We start from the raw sequence: 17,720 nt of genomic DNA, 5'->3' as shown, positions 1-17,720 counted from the left end.
GGGAGTGGGATGCTTAAAATAAGGATTCGGGAAGCATTTCACATATGTTCTGGTTTAATACCATATACCAACTTTATGAAGACATTTTAATCTTCACATTAGACATGGGAGAATTATTTTCATAAAGAGTAAATAACTTGACCAAGGCCACATAGCTAGTAAATGGCAGAGACTGGATAAGAAATAAAAATATTTGTTTTTGTTTTTAAACTCCAAAACCTTGTACTGTACCAGCTGCCTCTGATTTATGACAGTTGCCCAATAGACAAAAAATAATCATCGTTATGACTGAAAATGTATACACTGTTTTGCTTAGTCCAGGCTTATTCTGATATGCAAATGAAAAAAAAAGTCCTTAAAACACATTTCTAATTTTAGAAACTCCTTCTTTAGAAAAGGAGTGGACTTTAGTATTTTTTTTTGGACTTTTTGGCCTTTAGTATTTGATTGAAAAATAATTTTCATTTTTGTCTTTCAAAATTTTCAAAGAAGCATTCACACATCTATTCTGAGTAAGCTGTGAACATGAAGTGAATTCTGCCTGATCAATTTAGAGTAAAATAAAATTTCCCCTATGTTTAGGGGATCCTCTATTTTTCTACGCTTAAAATTATGTAAGCAGATGCCTGCGTAACAGTAAACAATGATGAGTTAAGAAAAAGAACTTAGGAAATTTTGATTATCCCTACTTTAGGAGGCTTCAGAAAGACTTATTTAAGTTCTGAGTTGATGGTAGTAAGGATTTTATGCTTCAGTAGAAGAAAACATGACATTTTAAATAGGCTTTTTAAAAAGCCTAATAATGGAAGTAACAATACTTAGCAGATTTCTACAATACTGCAGACAAATCAGCCACATTGCATGGGCTGCTTTGGTTTAAATTACATGGAGCCCTTCCCAGAAATATTTGTAGGTATAGAGGCTTGACTGAAATAGCTGCATAATTCCCTAGCAGAGGATTTTGGTTTTTTGGGGTTTTTTTGGCTGTAATTACATCCATGCGGTGACTTGTATTCTCTTAATTCCTAGATATTATAATTCAAAGGAAAATATTTCCTTAACATTTGAAAACCTGGAAGATTCCAAAGTTGATTTTAAAAATCATCTTTATCATCATCACTGTTATTATTACTTCTGCTACTACAATGATGCCTCTGTTGATATAAGAACCGTCCAATCCGGTAGAGAATTTTTATAAGATTATTTGAGCCAAAATTGAAGACATTTGCCAGGAAGCAAGATCGTAAATGCTCCAGAGAATGACAGTTTTGCAATTTCTTTTACGCTCTTACAATGAAGGAGGGGATGTCAGGAAGATTACAAGAGGAGGGGAGAAAGCAAAGCAGGGATTAGATGACAGGATAGTTAAGATTATGTGTTCTCTTGAGGATGGTTACGTCTTAGAAGGAAGGGTCTGAAGAGAAGTATCTCAATGGTGTGTTAACCTAGATGCACAGAGACAATGGACAGGGTTTCAAGCCTTTTGCTAACGGAGTTATGTGTCGGGGTGTGACCACCCACCATGACCTACCCAGTTAGGAATTTATGATCAGCTCACCCTGTGACGTTATTTTCCTTAGAATCCCTTTTTTAGTCACACTCCTTTAAGGAATATTTTATGTTGGTGCTTTTTTTTTCTTTTTTTATTGTATTTTTTTCCATTACTGTTTACCCTCCCCCCATACACTCTTCTACCGCCACCTGCCCCGCCCCACTGCTACAGTTACCGCACTGTTGTCCTTGTCCATGAGTTCTTTTTTTTCCTTTTTTTGCTCAATCCTCTCTCCTCCTCCCCGACTCCCCAAGCTTTCTGTAGGTGCTTTTGATTTCACTCATGCTAGCTTTGATAGTGGGGATTTACTCATGTGGCATTGATGGAGAAAGCATCTGAGAGCTAGTTCATGTCAGGGACAGGCTGTTCCGGATCCAGGGACCTAAGCAGCAGAGATTTGGGGCTTTCACTTTGGTATTTACCACTGACACAACTCAGTTTTGCCCAAGTGTCTGCTTATTTTTTATTTTTCTCTTTGCTTCATCAGCTGAATGATATTTGTCTGAATTTACTAGATCAGATTCCCAAAAGGGGGAACCCGACTGGCTCTGTTAATAAACACTGCCTTTGTATGGTAATTTTTCTCTTCCACTTCTAGGGACGCTGTTCAAGACTGGTTGCAAGGTTTGTGGAAGAGTGCGTTGCACATGCCTGGCTGGTGCTGCTCCTGTTTGGGATGTGGCCTTGGATAATAGGCTGCGTTGTGTGTGGTGGAGCCATGACTAGTTTTGTTTGAGGCAGAGCTTCACTATGCAGCTTCACTGTTTTGTTAGAAGCCTTAGGATATTTGTGAAATCTTTGACACAGTTGTGATTAAAAAGAGAGAGTGAGAGACAGACAGACACCTGTGGGCGGGCAATACAACCGTTCCTCTCTCCATCACTCTGGTTCCCCCAGTATTATTCAGCTCTCTCTGAGTAGTTATGATTTTCATTGGGGTACTCTGGAGGAGGAAAATGTTGATTTCTTAAAGACAGTTGTCTTTGTCAAAGGATTGGTTTTGGCATGGTAAAGTAACGTAATTCTTGCAAAACATAATTAAGAAGATGAATGCTAGGAGCTTTTTGTGAAGTGCTTGCTGATGCTTTTAAAGAAATACAAGGTTTTTTTTTTTTTTTTTTTTTACCTTGGGATATTTTTATCTGAACGAGATGCTTAGAGTTGCAGCAGCCATATTAGGGTCATGACAGGAGCCAATAAGAGAACAGGCCACCCACCATGCTGATGGGAGAGCAGAAAGCTGAACACACTCATGGGCTCATTAATGGTGCTAAGCCATCGCGTGACCCAACCCTGGAACTGCCCTGATGTTGGGTGGGAAATTACCTTGATGCAATGGTAGCCTACAAGTATACAATTAGGCAAGCTATTCTAGAAATAAAGGAACACGAAGCCCACATAAATCAAAATCTTCAAATCACATGGATTGTTAAATCAATTCTAAGCACATGCTGAGAAGCAAGAGGAAAGAAATGGGTAGGTCAGCACACTTAGGATAGGGTACAAGTTGGGTGGGAGGACCACGACAGCTAATCCTGGGTACACAATGTTCACATGTCCTGCTTTTCTCTCTGCTGCATCTACCTTCCCTGCTGATAATGTGGTTTCAAGGACTGGCGCTGAGATTTGGGGTAGATGGAAGCTGGTCAAGCTAATGACACCCACTTGCTATATCTGAGATGCACTGGGACAAGTATGCCTAGTCAGGAGTGGTAGCCTGCCAGCTCACTTAACGAACACTCATGAATTCTATTTGTGGATTTGGGGCAGAGAGAACATGGAGAAAAATGGGTGTAAGCAGCGGTTCTAAACCAGGGCAGTTTTGCCCCCCAGTGTACATTTGGCAAGATCTGTAGACATCTTTGATTGTCATGGTGGAATGTGTGTGTGTGTGTGCATGTGTGCCTCTCAGAAAGAGAGCGAGAAAGAGAGGGAGGGAGGGAGGGAAGGGGGAGGAAGGAAGGGGGGAGAGAAGTTACTGTCATCTAGCAGGTAGAAGCCACAGATATTGCTAAACATGTTACAGTGCACAAGGTGTTCCCAAGATAAAAGAATGATCTAGCCCAAAGTGTCCATAGTGTAACATTTGAGGAACCCTGGATGTCACAAATAGGTGGTTGAATTAGACCTCATAAATACTGTATCCTGGATATTTAGTTCTCTTGTATATTTATTATTTCATAAACATTTATTACCCCAGTTCCTCATTAATACTTAGTATCTTTCTATCAATGTGCAACATACACATGATTTTCTTACTTTATACATCTAATGCATTTTGCCAACATCTAACAAACTTTTGCTTATTAGCTACTTATCTGTATTTAAAACACCTTAATGGTTGCTTCTATTTTTATAAACTTCAAATTTGTTTATTTAACAGAATTGAAGATTCACAAAAGCAAATTCACATTATACCTATCCTGAAATTTCTAAATAGAAATAAGATACAAATGTCCTGATTGTTTGAGCTACTTTTGGTTGTGTTTTCTACAGCTTGCAGCTTAGAGCACCCTAACTGGTTCCCCCATATAAAGTCAGTAGGAAAGTATATTCCAAAGACAAAGGAAACAAGGAAGACTATAATTATAGGTTTCCCAAGTGGTAATGTAAACATCAGATACTATAGGAGCTGATTATAGTTCCTGTGTTAGTATAACTCTTGTTTGATCATTCTGTTTACGTTTCAAGCAATTCTAAGTATAGTGCTTATCATGGCAGGACTATGAGCTCAAGAAATTCACTTTTTTAAAAATAATTGGGACAGTTTTGGCTAGGTGACCTTCAGAACACTGTGAAAAAGATTTTCTTAGTTCGCTGAATGTCTATTCATAGAAGAGTAGATTTAGAAATATCAACTGATGGGTGGCACCAATTCAACTGGCAACAGGAATCCCCAGTTTGGGATATGGTGAAGAAGGAAATTATTCAGTGCAAGCAACTCAGTTTTGAAACAGCACAGCTGTGAGGCGGGCTCTGGGGTGAGGCAGCCCTCAGGCAACGACCCTCTTGGGCCAGACTCTCCTGCTGTATTCTACTTGCTCTGTTCATTCTGGTCTGGCAAGAAGTCCCGGGGGTCTCATCTTCTGTGTTTCAACTCCGTTCAGGGAAACACAGTTTTCAGTGTTTGGTGGAAAGGGAAAGCGTACTCCCTGAGCTAGAGGAAAGCTAACTTAAAATCAAGTCCCCACCACAGTTCCTCATTGGTCCATCCTCATGCAAATGAGGACTAAATCCTTGCAGTGTGATTGGTCCAAAAGGCACTATCCTGATTGGTCAGAATAGAGCCACTCTTATGGGTCAGTGAAGATGATGCTATTGGGGATAGAGCTGCACAGCTCTGATTGGACCAAGATCGCCGTAGTCTTTTCGGTTGAAATAGGATTCCATGAACTGCTTATAAGGGCTAGCCCAGGTGGCAGGAGCCCAGGGTAGGCTTCTCCCTGAAGTGTGGTTTGCATGAGAGACCTCTGTTTAGAAATGGCTGCTAGGCTCTGTTTTTAAGTTTGAGCCCAGTGAGCTGCCAGGAGCCTTTCTTAGTAGGTATTTTAATTTTCAGCGTTCACAGAAAATTTATACTTCATGTATTATTTTTATTAATATTAATTTTATTTAATTTTAGTGCTTTAAAATACAAAGACTTCAAGAATTTTTATGGAAATTGCCTTGGGGCAGGAACCTCTATTAAAGGGGAAATTTTTCACATACATGAAATTAATGAGAAATATAAGATGATGTAAATAATTTACAACAAGATGGTTGTTTAGTAGAGATTTTAAAAGAGAATTATTTTAAAGTGCTGATAGTACATTCCTTTTCATTTCTTTTAGCTTTCTTTGCCCCTTCTTCATTTTTTTTGTGATAGAAACTACTGTTTTTTTTAGATAAAATGTCACACACAAGACATAAAGAAATGGTAAAGGATGGTAGCAAATTAAAACTATTTGATAAAGAGCTGAAGTAAAAAAGGGAAGAATAGGATGTCTTTAAATAGTGGTGTGCTTATGGTACTTTCCTAGAACTCATGAACAAGATGAATGGAATCAGCTCTACTAGGCAGTGGGGAGACAGGTGGTTTAGTCAGTTCAGCGTCATAACCTTTTAGGAATACTAGGCTGTGTGTATGCGTGTGTGCATGTGTGTGAGAGAGAGACTTATAAAGATGTATTTTTGTTTTAAAATTAAAGAATTTTGTTTTATAGTTAAAGAATCATTAAAGCTGGTATGTGTAAACTTGATTTTCAAATGCTTTACATTTTCAAGTCCTTTTTAAATTATGCTTTCTTTTGTTGTTGCAGTGACTTGCTGTCCTCCGAATACATAGAGAGACACATTGAACATGGAGGGAAGACTGTGGAAGTTAAAGTAAGTAAAATTTTCCTGCCTCTGGGCGAAATTTTTTCAGAATCTTTTAAATACTGACTATGACTTTACCTTTCAGTGATACTTCTAATGTACAGTTTTGGGGTTTTTATATTAAAGAATTTATCAAGAAAGTATATCACCCATGGTATGTAAAAAAAAAAAAAACTTTAATGATCAGAAAAGTAATTCTTGGTGTACTATAGGAGTTGTCAGAGGTATGTTTTGTACTACTAATACTGCTTCCTGTGGTTCTTTTTTTGATTATATCACAGAAAATAATTTCTGAAATTTGTTTTTAAGGTTAGCACTGAGAACCCAGAGGTGAAATCTTGGGTCCAGGATAGGTATATAGCTTTTTATTTAATTGGGAGTGACTTCCCCTGGTAAAATTATAAACTTATTAGGCCTATCGGGAAGTCCCAGGGGTTTTTAAATCCCTGGAGGCAGAAATTTTTAAGATCATGGTTCTTGTTAGATAAGTTCTGAAAAGATATTTCACACAACTAATAGCCTTCTCCATGTATAGGCATAAGAATGTACGTAGCCCTGGCTGGGTGCTCAGTTGGTTGGAGCGCTGCCCTGTACACCAAGAGGTTGCAGGTGTGATCCTAGACAGGCTGTGTATGGGAGCCAACCCATCAATGTTACTCTCATTCTCTCTCTCTCCCTCCCTCTCCCTCCCTGCTTTCCTCTCTCTTTAAAAATCAGTAAACATATCCTTGAGTGAGGGTTAAAAAAAAAAAGAATGTGCGTACTTTTTTCCATTCCGCTGATGATGTAATCTTAGGGTATAAGAGACCAAACTCCACCAAAGGGTTACTGTAGGCCCAATGTTTAGTGAATAAGTTTTAGCTAATTGTTTATTTTCTTCTGAACAGTGTTCAGATGATCTATTTTGCCTTGTTGGAATTATATTGACATTTATATATATATTTGCTTTCTTTTTCTGATTATACATTTGATACATACTCATTTTAGAATATTTGTAATCAGAGATAAATATTTCAAAAAATAAAAACATCACTCTTAAACTCCGAGATGTAAATTATTTTTCATTTTGGTATATTTCTTTATAGTGTTGTTTTGTCCTATGCCCATACTCATATTTTTATTTTTTTACAGCATTATATCTTACTTTTAAAAAGTAGACATTGTATCATACTGTAAATATTTTCCAAAGTCATTTTCTCTCAAAGCCTATGTTCACTGCTTTTCTTTTTTTATTTAAGAAACATTTTCCCAGACTCACTGCTTTTCAATTTAAATATATTACTGTCACAAATATTCTTATTCCAATTAAACTCTATATAAATAAATAAAATAAATTACATTGTCCTAGTCAAGTGACAACATGAAACTGAGTTTTTCAATTACATGTTAACTAAATTAAGGAAAACGTTTTATTATGGAAAATTTCAAATACATACAGAAGTGAAAGGAATACTGTAATAAACTCCCACATACCCATTACCCAGCATCAACAGTTATAAACATTTTGACAATCTTTTCTATCTCTACCTGTGTGTGTGTGTAGTATTTAAAGGAAATTCCCCTCACCCCCTCAAAAAAATCAAATTCCAGACATTGGGACATTTTTTCAATAAATATCATTTTATACATCTATACATCTCTAACTGATAAAGACTTAAAACAAAAATCTGTTAATTTTTTACAAGTGACCTAGATATAATAATTATGCCAGTTTCTTCAGAAAGTTATTCTGAATTTGAGATTAACTAATTGGATGGTTGGTTGATTTATATCACTGCCTTACTGTACGAAGAATGTCAGGATTTTTCTAGTTATGACATAGGAGAATGGAGCCATTTTGCTTATAGTTGAAAAATAATTACCTAGACTTAGAATCTGGGCTCCTTTTGTTCTTATCCTTGTTTATTTAGCTTCATTTCTTAATTTTGTATAATGCTTTTCTGAATGCAGAGTATATCTTATTTCTTGTTAAATTAAAGACGAAAGGAAACAGGCATTTCGCTATCTACTTCCATTTATGTCTGTCAGTGGAATGATAAAGTGCACGTAGGAGCGTGGAGGGCAGATCCAGCTAACAGCTCTCTGCGGTCTCTACAGTAATATCCCTTTTCAGGAAACTTATACTTAATCAACAAAACGTACTCCACTCTGAGATCATTGGGCTCCATGGGTGTATATAACACCCCGAGCACTGACTTTACTGCGCGATCATTGATTTTCCAGCCTGAGAATTGCATTTTTTTTTGGTTGATGGTTTGTCTAACCCCCAACCCTAGCAAACCAGGGAAATGATAAATCCAAAGTTCATTCAGACCCGTGGGTCAGAGGACATTACTCCCTTTAAGAAAACCACTCTGATTCACCCATCACCTCCATTTGTTTCTAGTTCATTTAAAAAATGAGCTAGAGAATCTAACAACATTCTCTTCTGGCTTTTTTTCCAGGAACCACGTTGAAGTGCTGAATCTTGCCCGGCAATTCAGTTAGGAGCCAGTTACTTTCCTGCTGGTTCCTTGAGTCTTGCCTCTGTGCTTGGCTGTTCGGGATGTTTTCTTTTTACATGGAATCTGTTAGTTCTCCTTTCTTTACTAATGACTCATAATTTTCTTAAGCTTTTCTTTTCACTATATAGTATGAGTCAAAACAATCATAAAATTGTAGCTTTTTAAAAAAACTATTCTCTTACCTTCTGAATAAGTTTGCTAGGGCTGGCATAGCAAAATACCACAGACAGGATGGCTTAAATAACAGAAATTAATTTTCTAACAGTTCGGAAGGCGAGAAGATCGAAGTGTCAACAGGGTTGGTTTCTTCTGAGTCCTTTCTCCTCAGCTGTCTTCTCCCTGTGTTTTCACAAGGACCTCCCTCTGTGGATTCTGTGCCCTAATTTCTTCTTCCTAGAAGGATACCAGTCATATTGGATCAGGACCTACCCAAATGACTTCATTTTAACTTAATTGCTTCTTTTAAAAACTCTGTCTCCAAATATGGTTACAATCAGATATACTGGAGGTTAGGATGTCAACATATGAATTTCAGGGGAATACGATTCAGCCCATAACACCTTCCCTAAGAGCCCTGTGAATTTTTAAATTAGCTTTTCTACTGGGACTAAAGTAAATGAAAGGGTCTAAGAGATCAAAGCAAAACTCTGTATGAAAGAGCTTTTTCTGTCAGTTGGCAAAAACAAGGTGGTATTTATCTTGAGGATGCAAAATTAAAATCAACATCATTATCGAATCAGATTTAAACAATGCCTAGAAATCAGTCTAGTAAATGTCTCTGTTCAGATGTCATGGAATCTTAACTTGTGAACATTTAGGTGCAATGCATTTGATTTAAGGGTGTGAGTGTGAATGTGAGAAAAGGAATACATTTGTGTAAAAAATACCTAATAGCTGCATTGGTGACTCTTTTAGACTGCAGTTTTATTTTTGAAATCTTTTTATTGTAAAATACAACACTGACACAAAAATTACCAAAGGTGACACCCTATAACCCCTATGCAGTTGCAGTTAGAGTTAGAGCTCGGTCAGTAATTCCAGATGCTGCTTCCCAAACCCAAGCCCCTCCCTCTTCTGGTAAGACTTGGAAACACTGCCCTGACTTTTATGGCTGTCATTTTCTTATTTTTTGTCCTAGTGTATCTATCATCCATGCATGTATCCCTGTAGCTGAGTTTTGCCAATTTAGGTTTTTTTTTTAAAAAATAAGTTTAAAAAAATTCTCTTGAAATCTTTTGGTTTCATCTTTAGTTTTAGATTCTCTCTTACTTGTTGAAGAAATCAGATTGTTTATCCTATGCAGTTTCTTACAAGCTGGATTTTGCTGTTGATTGCTATTTTATATTTACAGTAAAATAAAATATATTGTAGTGATTTTTTCATAAGATAATGGTTTGTGTTATGTGCAAGACATTCTGTGCATCATTGAAGGCAGTTTTATTGCCATCAGAAAAATATCTAATGCTGATTTTAAAGTTCTAAAAAAGTAATTTGTTCTTCAATGAGACATATTTTCTTTTTAATTTTTATTGAACTTTTTGGGATGATGTGTTATATAGTTTCCAAGTGTATAATTCTATAATACACCATCTGTATGTTGTATTGTGTGTTCAACACTCAAAGTCACCATTTATCGCCTCTTTTCCCTCTTCTGTCTCCTCTCACCCTCTACCCCCTTTCCCCCCAGTAATCATCATGCTGTTGTCTGTGTCTGTGAATTGTGGGTGTGTGTTTGCTTACTCCCTTCACCCTTCTCACCCAGCCCCCCCACCCCTCCCCTCTGGCAGCTGTCAGTCTGTTCTCTGTGCTATGAGTCTGTTTTTGTTTTTGTTTATTTGTTCATTAGATTCCACATGTAAGTGAAATATTAATCTCATCTTTCACTTACATTTATTTCCAATTAATTTAAATTAACTTCTAAATTTGTCCTTTAGGGAGAACTTTTGTGTGTTTGACATGAACCTTAAAAGAATTTAAACATAAAGCCTCAACTAATCAGAATACCTTGGGAACAAAATCTTTTTATTTTGACTGTGGAAAACAATGGTTCTGGATTCTTAAGGTAAAGGAAACTGGGATTGATAAGTAACAACCAACAAGTCTAAACCATGCTCTTTGCTGTTTGTTAGCTAGTTTTTTGCGTGTGGAACCTGAAAGCTGCCAGTTTTAAGTTTCTAGGTATACAGCTCTAGTTATTATTATTATAATACTAAGTAATTGCTCACATTTGTTGCTCATGATGTGACAGGCACACACATATATATATTCAGTCCTGAGAACAACCTGTGATTATAAATACAACTCTGTATTATCCCACTTTACAGGGAACTGAGGCATAGAAAGGTTACTTGTTGAAAATGGCTATAATGAGTGGTCAAGGAGCAGTTTGAACCTAGGGTATGTAACTCTAGTGCTGACTCATACCATATTATCTACCATACAGTCTATATTATACAAAATAGGATAGCCATACAAATTGAAATGTATTTTATTTAGACCTATTATATACAGATTTGTTCTGGAGCTACTTAACAATTACTCTTTTATAGCCTAATCCTTAAACTGAAGTTGTGGTCTACTTAAAGATCTTTTTTAGCTATTTCTCTTCAATTTGGTTCTGCATTTGGGTACATTTTATGTAATGCCAGTTATTTCTGGCAAAAATGGCGAAGACATACTTAAGTACAAAGCCTGTTTTATTTTTCTCATCTCAGAGAACTAGCCATAGTAGGAGTTTGAGAACACTAGGAGAAGACTTTTAAATCATTTGTGTGAGTGAGGAATATGTATAGATGGGGGAAGTGGCAGATTTTCCTGGGGTCAAAAAGTAAATGTAGACATCTTGGTAGAGAAGTGATATATTATATTACCAATGAAGGATCCTGTCCAGTCATCGATATCATTAACCATTTCTTTTGGTTAAGTTATATGATGTCTTATGATAATAATCAAAAGTAATAGCTACTGAGAGTACTTTTTTATTGGCTTGAAGTGTTTCTAAACTACTGTATGTGAGCACTCCCAACACGTCCCTTGGATCAGGATTCTAATTGTAAGAATGGGTGTGTACAGAGACACCCATTATACCTTATTAACCTCGACTGGCAATTAACTGGTTACTACCCATCACTTAATTGAATTGAGTGCACTCAAGTATCATTGTCTCAAAGTCTTAATTATGTCCATAATGGCATTAAGAAGATGGATAAGAAAGTAAAGGACTGCGGGTCAAGGTTGTGACGCCTGAAATTGGATAAAGGAATTGCAGAGAGGCTGTGTGTTGGAGAGCAGGTGTCACGGGAGAAAGTGTCTAGTAAGGGTGGAAGAGGTTATTGTGACTCTAGGGAACCTTTTACTCTGATGGAATAGTGGTATGATTTTCATTAAAAATATTTTATAGGCAAACTGAAATGGCCACTGTCACTCTGGAAACAGTATATCAGGAAGTTGATATGGAAGCAAGGAAAAGGCTGAGTTTTTCTGCAAAATAGATTTTCTCCTGCTGTTCATATCCATCTTCCTTTCCTGGGGTTGGAGCTCTGTGAACGATTTGTAGCATAATGTGGTACCTTTTCCCAGGCGGCGCCTGGGCTGCAAGCGGAGTCTCTAGGCTCCCTTCGTACTCATTTTTGTAAGTCAGGTTTCCAACTTATTTCTAATTTCTTAAAAAAAAAAAGAGAGAGATCCATTCTTTATGTGTAAATGATAGGGGAAAAATAATGGTGGAAGACAGCTGTAAGAAATCACTTAGAAAATTATGAATATGTTGACGGTTAGGACAGCATATACCTCTACCCCCCAGCTCATGCTTTCTTTGTAGCTCCTTTAAGCCTGAACAGCATCCATACAAAATTGCTTATAAACTTGACTTGCATTTAAGCTTTCACATGTCTCCTTTTCTGGATTTCTCCAGGAGGAACGTAATTCTCAATAGCCGAATACTTGAAAAAAATGCATGTTTCTTAAGGTATCTTTTAAGATGTTTTGTGTGAAAAAATCCCCACAAATAATTGTATGGTACTGTGAAATATTGTGGATTCCTTTCTTAAGTAAAAGGTATTCTCAAGTTGTCATTAGTCACAGAATTTAGTGTACTTAAAATGTAGGTTAGACGGGGTGCGCCAGAAGTGGGTCTACAGTTGTTCATATGGAAAACAATACAATAGTTAATAAATAATAATACAAGAATGAACTCTATGTTTTGCATACTTACAACTGTAAATCTACCTTTTCCCTATCCTGTACTTTAGTGACTGTATTCTCTTTCTTCTTTTTTAGTTAGTGAAAATATCTTAACATATTCTTTTATGAGACATAGATTTTCTTGAATTCATTGCATTTGACTGAATAGTACATCAATGCTTGAACTGTTTTTTTTTTTTTTTTTTTTTGCCACAGGGAGCACAAAAATAACTATTATACTTCCCGAGTGTCATCATATGTGCTTATTGCAGTAGAAAAGATGAACAAAGGGGTTAATCTGCTTTTGGTTATCCTGGATATCAAGTTTCCTTATTGATCCTCAAAACTGCATTACCATCCAGAATCTTGGTACTTTCTATAGACGCCAGAAGGATAAAAATTAAAAAGATAAGAAAAAATAGCACTGAGCCCTTCATATCAGTGCATTGAAGATCAATCTTCCTAAGCGGAGACTTGTGTTTTTTTTGTTTTTGAAATATCTTTTAGATTATATTTTGTTTTTGAGGCAGTCTTTTAGATGAAATGCAAGCAATGGCCACTGTAGCCAAGTAATCTCTTTATCCCCCCCCCCCCTTTTTTTTTTAAGAACAACTCAGCAACAACATTTCTTATTTACAGCTGTCTCTTACATTTGAGAGATGTTTTCTATCTTGAATTCTCACTCCAGGAGCTCTTCCAGAGGCTCTGGGATAAGGGAATAATTCTTTGTCACCGAGACAGTAATTAAATCACATGGCCTTGGAAGATGCTTTTAGAAAGGATTTTTCTTTTTAAACAGATCTATTTATAGAAGTTGTTACCTAAGCTTTTAGTTTTATCACTCTTGATTTCAAATAGAAGTTTCAGGCATTTTCTTTGGCTCAGTGGAGATAGGGAGGTCTCTATCCAGTAAAGAAACTCAGTGATAAGAATCTTGATGCCTGCTGAGGGGCAGATTGCCAATCAAGGACCTTCAGTTGGACCTTTGAGAGGCTCCTGCTGCCCTGGTAACTAGAATTTTTTTTAAAAAAACAGCTTCATATACCATAAACCAAAGTGAATTTGGTCTCTATTTTGTCCATTAGGGAGCACAGATTCTTTACTGAGTATGTGTAAATAGAGTTTATTAAAATGATCACAACAGTTATGGAAGCAATGCTAGGAATGTTTGGCAGATGCAGCTTTACTGTATTTTAGATCTGCATTTATTTTCTTTTCGCTGCACTGTCTGGGAGAAGCAGGTTCAGAACTCTCAGCGCTGAACCTAAGCTGAGAGCAGACCCTCTGGGGCAGGACGAAGGAACTCTTCCGGTGTCCCAGCTGGTGGTGTGGCTATGGTGGCACCTCACCTGGTTTTCTCTGCCAGAGGGGAATATTTCAGATGTCATGGCTATGGGCATGATACCTTTTTACACTCATAAAAGACGTTAAAGTTATATGACTTGAAGAAAGTTCTTTTTAAGTTAGTTTTATTGAAAAAAGTTTAGCCATGACTTAAAGTCAGTTTGACTAGTAATAAACTAGGATGATTTTAAAAACTATTAATATATTCTCCTTAGATACGAATATTTAGTTATTAGGTGTAGCTAAACTAGTTTCATTATATTTAGTTTCTTCATTAGTTCCTAACTGCTGATGTAAATGATTTTTTTAAGCCTCAGGATTCTGCGAGAATAAGATTAGACTTTCTTAAAAATATAAATATACAAGTAGGGTTCATCTTCCAGTAATTTAATAAGAACTTATTGACTTGCATTCTGGGGAGGCTGGTGGGATTCAGCCCCAGGAACTTCTGAGTTAGGGATTGTTCTGTAATTGCAGGTAGGGCCAGCACAGGAAGCCTCGTCCTTTGGGTCCTGTGGGTTTGAGCTGCTGCCCATTTTTAAATACTTTCATTTTTAAATAGTGAATTCTATCAGGAGGAGGGCTCATTAATTTTCTGTTATTAGCACAAGAGCCTTGATATCCTCAGAGACGTACTTTAAAGTATTTTAAGTCCTGAACAAAAGCATGGCTGGAAAAGCCATTTATTTGATGGTTGGTATATGGGAGTCATAGTGAGCTGGTTTCCTTGATCGATAATGACCATATGTTGCTGTGTTGTAGAAAGACTTCACTTTCACTTGCTATCTATCAACTCAGGCTGCAGGAATAAATCTTATCTTAGAGGCAGATAACTGCTGTCAGTGGTTCGATGCTAGTCACCTGGAAGAGTTAACGTCTTCTCTGTACTCATTTTCCTTCCTTAAAACTATTAGAGGTACATTCTCTCCAGCTAATGAACCGAATTAAAGACTATAATGACTTGCTGTGCTTCTGTTTTATATCATTCTCAATATTTTGTACTTTTGCAAATAAATAATCATTATACCCCCAAAGGCTCTCATTTTGCCTTTATGGATTTCCTGTTTTTTACAATCTACCTCTTTTGAATCATATTGCTATCCTTGTGGGATCAATACTGGCAACCGGACTGAAGAATAAAAGTAGAAAAACAGCAAACACTTGTATGGTACTTACTGTGTGACAGGCACTAGTCTAGTGTCTCACCTATGTTATGTCTTAGTTCTTCAGCAGTGCTTTTGCTTTTCTCCTTTTGCAGATGAGGAAACTGAGCACAGAACATTAAAGTAACTTGCCCAAGAATTTGAAGCCAGGCAGTGTGGTGCTGGAATTCATGTGTTAGCCACCCTGTCTGTGGAAACATTCATAATAGCAGGGGAGTTGGAATGCAAACATCTAAGTAACAGCACTTCAATTTGCCATTTGTTAGCAATTGTTTTAGTAAGCCATGAATCGAGATGTAATTGTTTGGGTCAGGTGAGTTTCAATTATTCTAAATATAGAATTTCCATTATTCTAAAGAAAAACAAATGCTTTCTAAGGAAGTCCCGTTTTTTTCCAACCATTTTTTTCTTGGGGTTTATTTTTAGTCCTTTGTTGTCCATAGAAGTTAGACTGAGTATTGTACAGTACAGGGGGTTGCCATGCTTCTAAACTGTAACCATTTGAAATATGTTGCTGTCTTACACATGGCAAACACATGGCTCAGTTCTTATGCCCATCTTTTGCCTATGTGTAAATTTATCTGCATCTGGAGGAAATGTGAAGTTTTATGGACAAGAGTTAACTAAGCTGAAATACATCATCATCCTGCCAAAAGACTGAAGATATTTGGTTGTATCTCTGCCAAAATATACCCATCCCCCTCCCTTTCTCAACACACACACACACACACACACACACCCACACACACACCCACACACACCCCACCCCCAAGAATAAAAGGGCTATGCGAATCTAATAAACACACTGCTAAAATGTTTTTTTTCCTCACATGTAACAGCTATTCCAGGTATGTCTGATAACTTCTTTACCTCTCACCCACCACTAGTCATCTATTTAGTATCTTTTTGCTGAGCTGGACAGTGTGTGCACTTCCCTCTGGCAGGCTTCTGCAGACATATGCTCCTCTTCCATCTTGCAATCAGTGTGGTTTCAGGAAGGTCTCAGATTTCATGATTTAATTCTCTTTGCATTATGGGAAAAAATTCTTGGGGGATTAAGTAAATTTCCCTTTCCCTTGGGACTGGAGAAAGGTTGCTCTAGGTCTATCATCATGTAGAATGCATCAGCTGCCTTAATGGCATGGTTGATTACAAGTAGTCTTAACTTGGTAGCCTGAGGAAAATATATTGGCCCATTACTGGTTTATACAGGTCAGTTATCTTAGTGCTGGGAGAGAGGAAGAATGAAAAGTGACAGCTGGTGTCAGCATGAGTTCTGTTTCTAAGCTCTGTGTGTGATGCACTTGAATAGAAAGTCCTCTTTATTTTCTTTCTAGTCTGATTTTTTTTCAATTCAGTATCTAAATCTTTCATCTGTTAATATTCAAGGTGTTATCTATAAACTTAAAAAGATTGTGTTAGGCTATATTTTTTTAAAAGTCGAAGTATCACTAATGGTATTTCTATGAATAGAACCAATTAACTATGTTATAATAGACTATTATTCCTATTTTAATTCTAAGTATAGAATGATCTTTTTATTATATCTTGTACAAATCTACCGTTGCACATTTTCTTGAAATTCAGAGTTAACTATTAGAATAATTATGACTGAACAGGAAGTTGTGAAAGTGTTGTCTTGGACAAATTTTAAACTGGTTTGACGCAAAAGAACAAACAAACAACAAACAACAAAACCGAAACCAAATTACTCCCTTGGTGTTGTCCCTTACTAATATTGTTTTTTTATTCATTTATAAAAAGTTTTTATGTTTCAGGTGAATAAGAGGCCACTGTAAAAATATGAACAGGTAAAACAGATCGGAGAATAAGTACCTGGTATTGGGTGGTTTGAATGTTTACAGACAGCAGTAATTGATTAGGGCTCCAGTATCAACTATCAATATAACAGCCTTTTAATTGCATTTATGAGGCAGAAAAGGAGGTAGGTGCAGGTGGATTTGATTATTCTCAAAGGAGACTCCTAAAAACTTAAGCCCATTGACAAGAAAGCTGACATTAGAGATTAACAAGAGGACAGAAAAAAAAGCCCAAAATGTCAGATAGCCTCTTTGTGTTCTCACCCCCTCTTTTATTCAATAGATATGTGTTGAGCGCTTGCCATCAGGTTAGGGACATAGTATGACAATATATGATGCAATTCTCACCATCAAAGCTAGTAGTTTAGAAGGTGATAGTCATAATAAAAACAATTACCAAAAGGTCTTTTTAAATAACAGTTACGATTGTGCTATAAAGAAAAGTCTGTGTTGTCCTGAAGGCATTTGATGGGAGACTTGACCTAGTCTGGTGGGTTTGGGAAGAGTTCCTTGAGGAAATTATATGAATTTGAAGTTTGGAAGACAAGTAACAAGCAGGTGAAATGGGAGGGGAACAGCTTCTCAAGCAGTGAAATTAGCATGTAAAGGCCCAGAGGCTCTGATGCAGGATGCTGGTGCAGGAGAGGAATAGAAAGACACCACAGACAGTGGACAGACCAAGATGTGGAAACAATGGTAAGAGGAAGGGAAAGTAGGAGTACAGTGTTTAACCAGAGTCTCAACTGGAAGTAATCAGGTGAATCCTAAAGGAAACAAGACTAGCTGTGCCTGTGGACTT

At 36.9% G+C, this 17,720-nt stretch overlaps 1 protein-coding gene across 10 annotated transcripts in view; it reads left to right on the top strand.

The window, feature by feature from the left end:
- ADAM22 (ADAM metallopeptidase domain 22) overlaps positions 1–17,720 on the top strand; it is a 209,409-nt gene that overhangs the window by 100,263 nt on the left and 91,426 nt on the right. For all 10 annotated transcript variants that reach the window (XM_054564359.1, XM_054564358.1, XM_054564356.1 and 7 more), the window contains exon 4: positions 5,851–5,917. In XM_054564359.1, the coding sequence (XP_054420334.1) occupies positions 5,851–5,917 (67 nt within the window). The remainder of the gene's footprint in view (positions 1–5,850; positions 5,918–17,720) is intronic.

Source organism: Pteronotus mesoamericanus, unplaced genomic scaffold (assembly GCF_021234165.1).
Source record: "Pteronotus mesoamericanus isolate MK-2021 breed Mesoamerican mustached bat unplaced genomic scaffold, CSHL_Meso_final scaffold_85, whole genome shotgun sequence".
In the NCBI taxonomy this organism is placed as follows: Eukaryota; Metazoa; Chordata; class Mammalia; order Chiroptera; family Mormoopidae; genus Pteronotus; species Pteronotus mesoamericanus.
Note: the sequence above shows the minus strand (reverse complement) of the source record. Positions and strands in the feature narration are given on the sequence as shown.